The sequence below is a fragment of the Pteropus alecto genome, unplaced genomic scaffold (genome assembly GCF_000325575.1).
Source record: "Pteropus alecto unplaced genomic scaffold, ASM32557v1 scaffold114, whole genome shotgun sequence".
NCBI lineage: Eukaryota > Metazoa > Chordata > Mammalia > Chiroptera > Pteropodidae > Pteropus > Pteropus alecto.
The window spans coordinates 2,719,949-2,726,796 of NW_006435793.1; the positions used below are offsets into that span (position 1 = coordinate 2,719,949).

General features: G+C 42.6%; 1 protein-coding gene across 1 annotated transcript in view; it reads right to left on the minus strand.

Annotated features, from left to right (window-relative positions):
• Nucleotides 1–6,848, minus strand: part of GALNT12 (polypeptide N-acetylgalactosaminyltransferase 12) — a 30,511-nt gene that overhangs the window by 23,432 nt on the left and 231 nt on the right. The window contains exon 2 of the mRNA XM_006911590.3: nucleotides 6,545–6,844. Coding sequence (XP_006911652.1) covers nucleotides 6,545–6,844 — 300 coding nt within the window. The remainder of the gene's footprint in view (nucleotides 1–6,544; nucleotides 6,845–6,848) is intronic.

The following is a 6,848-nucleotide window of genomic DNA, read 5'->3' on the forward strand; positions in this document are numbered from 1 at the left end:
CAAATGGAAAACATATATATATATATAAAAAATATTAATAAGTGTGTCTGGATTTAATAAGCCCCTAAGTACTAGACGGGGTGCACAGAAAAGTGATGGTAGCCCACTAGAAGCTTCAGAACTAATTAATTGCTTATACTACATGAAAAGATGTTCTTATGAAACCTAAAAATAAAGATTTTTTATCCTTAAAAAAACGTAAAGCTAAAATTTAGTTTCGAATTATACACGGATCCAAAGAGAAATGACTGGAAATAAGGATGGTGAAGTAAGGTTTTCAAAAATGAAGTTTATTCAATTTAAAGAACTGTCCTTTAGTCTAAAATCAGATCCCAACTGTTCTGGATTAAAATTTATTTCTTCTCATGATGAGAATGAGTAGGAGGACAGAAAAAGCTCTCCTTGACCAAACAGACTTGGGACTGTATGTCAGTTCCTCCTCAGTGTTTTTGTTTATGTGTTTTCACTACTCTGTGACAACGTAAAGCCCAAGGCCACTGTTCTCAAATGCCTAGGTGGGCTATTTGTGTCCCCTTAAATCACAAGAAAACTAGGTATCACTTTGGCAACACATACACAGAGCTTTAAAATGTTCCTCTTCTCTTTGCTCTCACATCAATATATCTAAGAATTTCTCACCTAAGGCAATAGAGATATCTTGATGAAGGTTTGCCATAAAACTTTTTCCTTGTAACATTATTTATAACAGCATAAATCTGTAAACAGTTTCAATGTCCAACAAGAAATAAATAAAGTGTAGCATGGCTGCAGGAAGAAATGCTCCATGGCTATCCAAAACCGATTTTCATAGGATATTTGACAATAAAAGAGAATGACCACATTATAATGTTAAATTGAAAAAAGAGGGTGAAAATCTATACAGCATTATGCCAGTTCTGTACACAACAATGTGTGTGTGCATGCACTCATACATAAACAATAAACAATAGAAAGAAATATGCCAAAATGTTAACAATGGTGATCTCTGAGCAGTGGGATTCTCACTGATTCTAATTTAATTCTTCATATTTTTCTGCATTCTAAAATTATTCTACAATGAATATGCATCATTTTTATAATCACGAGGAAACATTATTTTTAAAAAGCTGGATCATATTTCTTTAGCTCTGCATAATAAATGCCTTCGTTTAACAATAATTTAATATTCTGTCCTCTCCTTTTCTTCTTGGCCTGGTATCATTTCTCCTTCTTCCTTTAAAACATCCCTTAAAGGCATCCTCCCTCATGACATTCAATATATCCTTCTGAAATGTCTTTAAGCTTGCTTTCGGAAAAAAATACTTTACCTTTTTCCTGACTGAAAGAAGCAGTGCATCCTTCAATTAGAGAGGATAGCTATGCATTACTCAGGGTCCCACTTTTGCCTAGGGGACAAAGGGAAGCTCAGAGCCAAATTCACTGCTAAATCATAGTAAGCCATCCTTTCTTTAACTTTCTGGTATAATCCATGTGCTTTCTGAGGGCAAGGGCTGAATTGTGTTTTTCTCTGGATTCTCAGCATGCCTTCTACTGCACCTGGTAATAATAGTAACTTGTACTGAGTGCTTACTACGTGATAGGCAGTGTGCTAAGCATTTTATACGCATTATTCTACTTAACCCACAACAACCCTGTTGGGTGGGGACTATCCTAATCTCCACTAGCACAAATACTGCATTTTTAAAATGTCCGATGTGTTGGTTTAAAAAGCAAGACAATTAAAACACAATTAAAATGGCATACAAATTGGGGAGAAGGCGATTAATGGTAAAGCATCCTAAGGTCCATAGTCCCTGATTAACTTTAGACCTTGTTGAAATAAATATGTACTTTTAAACTTACCTTTAAAAATTAGAAATACAGACAGTCCCAGAACGATAGTTCAGCTTATGGTTTTTCAACTTGATCATGGTGAGAAAGCAATATGCATCCATTTAAACCATACTTCAAATTTCGGATTTTGATATTTTCCTGGGCTAGAGATACATGACACAATACTCTCTTGTGATGCTGGGCAGGAGCAGGGAGATGATTTTGTCAAACTTATGTAGCTAACATAAGTGTTCTGAGTATGTTTAAGATAGGCGAGGCTAAGCTACAGTGTTCGGTAGGTTAGGTGTACTAAATATATTTTCAAAATGCGATATTTTCAATTTACAATGGGTTTAACAGAACATAACTCCGTTGTAAGTCAAGGAGCATCTGTAGATAATATAACTGCCAAATTAGTAGAGAGATAAAAATGGAGTGAAAAGCTATTCACTCATAACGCGGCATAAAAAAAGAGAAAAACACGTAGAAAAAGCATAACAAATAGAAAAAACATAAGATAAGATGGTATAATCAAATCCTAAAGTATCAATAAGCACAATAAACATAAATGGATATAACTATCTAGTTAAATTCAAAGACTGTCAGTCGGGGTTTTTTTTTAAGAACACAAAATCCAACAACACCCGATTTAGAGACACACCTAAAACATAAGCACACAGAATAGTCAAAGTAAAAGGATGGAAAGTTATCATGAAGATATTAACCAAAACCGAACATGGTCTAGAATTAAAGTACTAATTTAAAGAAAGGGTGCTATTCTGACAGCCACAAGATGGGTCTAATGAGAATTAATAAAATATCCTGCAGTTTGAAGCCTTGTTGGGGAAGCAAAACAAACATCAGTCTAATCTCCACACTATGTGCGATGTTTTTCCAAAAATAATGTTATCAGAGCAGACAAGCAGGCTACCTCTCTACAAAGAGAAATACTAACCAACTCCCTCCTGCCAACCACAGCAAGACAAACACTTTTGCTGAGTTATCTATTTAGAACTATTTTGAGACTGTCATCCCAGCACCCAAGTCCTGATCCCTCAACTCAGATCCACATCTGCAATAATAGCATTAAGAAGACTAAAACTAGAGCAAGCATTTAAGAAACGCAAACACCTGTGTATTCTTTACACACGTTCCTAACCAGTGGTTCGCAGCTCCCCTGCTACAGCAGAGAACGGCTGAGGTTCACATGCGTGGCGTCTCCACCCACGTGCTGGTGGAAATGCACTGTCAACTCCACCTTTCTCTTCAGCTATACAGGACAGAAAGCAAGTGAGAATGACATTCTAGTGATTATCGTAAGGCTTCTCTGATCTATGAAAAATAAAACACTTTGCAAATATTGGTACAAAATTATTAGCAACCACTTACTTGCAACACGCCTCACAACTATGATGTCATCATTAGTTTCAACTGCACTTGGCCTGTTTTTTATCCTCACTTTGTCTAATTCTGGTATTCTCCCACACCCTAAAAAGCACCCGCCCTTCATCTTCTGACTAAGAAATCTTCAGGATCTCAGCCAGAAGCTTCCAACCTTAGTTAACATCAGCCTTGGCCTAGGCTCTACCCACAGAAATTCTATTTAATTGTTCTGGGGACGGTCCCTGGCATCGATATTTTTAAAAATCTCCCAAGGCTACAAACTCAGCAAGCTACAGACTCAGCTATCTGACTCTCAACTTTGGCCGGCTGCCATCTCAGAGTTAAAGTTCTCTCTCCTTGCTAGGCTCAGATGAGATGTATTTGTGAAAGCGTTTTACGAACCCAATACTAACTATATTACCATGCAAGGATTTCTTGTCATCCTCCACCTCCTCCTCCTCGATTCAGTGCTGTAATGAACAGAAATAAAGCTGTGCTCTAACCTATCGTCAGGTAATGTTTAGACTCACAGAAGGGCTGGAGTCTACACCGAGTCTGGAGGAATTAGAACCAACACTCGGAGTGTCTCTATCAGTCTGGCACTGTCCAAAAGTTACCTCCTGAACAGATGCCAGGAATAGCTATGCCAAATAGTCCCCGGGAGAAGGGATGGGGGTTCCCAACTCCCTGTCTATGGTAATAGATTTATCTACTGTATAGCAAGTCCTCACTTAAAGTCCATAAGTCCTGCGACTTTAAGGAAAACAACACATAACAAAACCAATTTTACCACAGGCTAATTAATAGAAACAGGAATTAAGTTCCTATGACATCTCATCAACGTTGTGGCGATATGACATCAAACAAAAAGACATTATTCAGGAACTTGCTGTAAAGACTTCATTTAAAAACATGTGTGAGCCTATGTACATATTCATGTTTTAATATGTTCTCATCCACATACCCATATGTATATTTTTCAAAATCTATTTCTATACCTGGAAAAGTCTAGGATACACAGCCAAATGTTAACAGTGGTTCTCCCTGGGGTGGTGGGTTAATGGGTTACTTTTTTCTTTTTTGCTTCTCTGTATTTGCTAAAATTTCTAGAGTGAACACATATTGTTTTTATAATTAAAATAGGTAAATAATTGTCTCCACTCCAAAAGGGAGGAGGGAATAAAAGATTTGGGTTCTGGATCAGCTCTGCCCAGATCTGCTTGTTACCCTGGCTTTTCCTTTCAGGTTAGACTGCATGCTGACTCAGGGCCTTCCTTACTGTGACAGTCAAGGATTTTAATCACCTCCCTGCTTATTAATTAGAGTCTCAAGGGACCACCCCTCCCATCCTGACTGTGAACTCATGTAATCTGCCTATTCAGTTTCTCTGGCTAAATCCCCAGACCCTTAGTAGGTCCCCGCCTCTGTATGAACTATAATAAAAATGAGACTCCATGAAAGACTCTGACTTCTGGACACACTGAAGTTATGCATCAAGGCCTGGCCCAGCTGCAACCAATACAGATCCAGCTCACCTTTCCAGCTAGGTAAGGATAACCCAACGGGCCTTGCTGCAGGAATTAAAGGCAGGAGGCATTCACACTCCTTATCAAGCTGGGTTTGGATTAATTTCCCAGAGTCAATGCCACAGCAGGATCTATAAGCAAATCTTGATAGGACACTGGGCAACTGTGTCACCATGGAGACAGAATATCATAAGCTCCACAGGTCATGATAGTGTTTCTAAGCAATTTCACAACCTGGGACAATAAAAGAAGTTGGAACTCACAAAAGAAAAACTTCACAACCAATCCCTGGATGATGCTTAAAAGTGACCTCCTGCGTATATTGTTGGCAATAGGTAAGGGAGGTAAAATTAATAAGAATTGAGTACACAGTGTTCCCAAGTGTTAGGTGTTTTATTAATTCCTAGGTTATGTTATTTCTTCTCATTCCCTATTTTGCAGACAGGGAAAGTCTCAGAAAGGCTAGATAGCTTGCCTAAGATCACAAAACTGATGAGCAAAAGAGCCAGGAGTTTATCTCACGTGGACTGTGTTTGACCCTTGGATCTGATCCGAAAGCTTCCCCTAGACCTTCACTCAGTGAACACTCTTGGAGTTTCAAGGAAATAAACATGCATTCGAACATTTGCCTGAAGTGGGAGAACTGCTACCAACCCCAACAAAGAAACTTCTCAAGAAGATGAACAGTGAAAATACCTCAGTGAAAAGCATGAGGCTAGGGATGAGCAGATCCCCCCAAAATAGAGAGGTGCAAATCCGTCCAAACCAAGGACCCACAGAGCAGGTCCCTTAAATCCTGAAATCAACACAGTGCCATGGGTGCCAAGAGGGTCGCAGTCTCCCCAAGTTCCACCACTTTCTAGCCGTCACCTGTCCTCGCTGAGCCTATTTCCACACCTGTAAATCTAGAAAGACAAGGATCAGGTAAGGGTGTCAGGTATCAAGGACAGCAGGCTGCCCTATTGGCTTCTCCCAGGGACCCCCTCTCTGAGCCCTTTTTTCCTCAGAGTTTTCAAAGAAGGGCTCAAGCGAGGACCTAGAAGATCCCCACCAACGGAGGAAAGGAGAGGTCGGAAGGGCCGTCCTCCTCTTGCAAGTCTGTTCCCTTCTCACCTAGGCGGTGGGCACAACGGCCCAGCCAGCAGCTCCAACGCGAATTACGCCTTTGCCCACACGGGCTCTGGGCCTGTACCATCCACAGACGTGAGCTGGGCTGGACCACAGCCAGGAGCCCTTCCCATCTGCCGCTCCTTCCTGTCTTTCTCCTCCTAAAGCTCAGGTGAGAGGGAAGGAAACTTGCCGCCTCTGACGTGGCCTTCCAGGTACCTTTCACCTCACTGCCCAGTGCACCCTCCCCTCCAGTTCATATATGGGCCCAGGCGCGGAAATAAATGAGTGCAGCCTGTCTCCAATTCCAGGAGTCCTTAGCTTCGCCAAGGCAGGGCGATATGGAGGAGCTGGACTGAAGGTGCTGTGGGACCCAGAAAGGGAACCCAAAGGGGATCTCATCTTAAACCTGCCTGCTTAGTCCCAACCCCCACTTTTCAGGATCGAATGACACACCTTCTTAAGGGGGAGGGAGCCAGGAAACAACCTCAGAACATTCGTCAATTTCTGACATTTTTCGAATTTTATTTTTTAACTTTCTTGCGTTCCTCCCCCCAAGGTGAAGCCTTCCACTGCCAACTCTCGAGCCTCGATAACACGCGCGATCCCCAAGTACTTCGAGACCCTATTTCCACCCCACCACTTCAAAGATGTAGGAACTGAGGCCCGGGGACCCCGCCCCCCGGCAGGGTTCCTCCGGCCACCTGCAGACTCACAGTGGGTTCCAGCGCTCCGGTAGGCGGCGGTGCAGAGAGATGCGGTCGCTAAGGTAGATGTTGATCTGGTGCCGCTGCACGCTCTCCTCCTGCCGCCGCAGCTCCTCGCCTTCCAGCTGCAGCCGCACCGCCTCGCCGTGCGCGCCCAGGGAGTTCTCCAGCACCGGCGGCCGCGGCAGGACCGGGTCGCGCCGGCCAGAGCGCGGGGTGCGCCGATTTCCTGGCTCGGCCGCCCTGGCCCCGCGCTGCGGCCGCAGTACGGAGCCCAGCCCGACCAGCGCCAGCAGCGCCAGCAGCCCCAGGA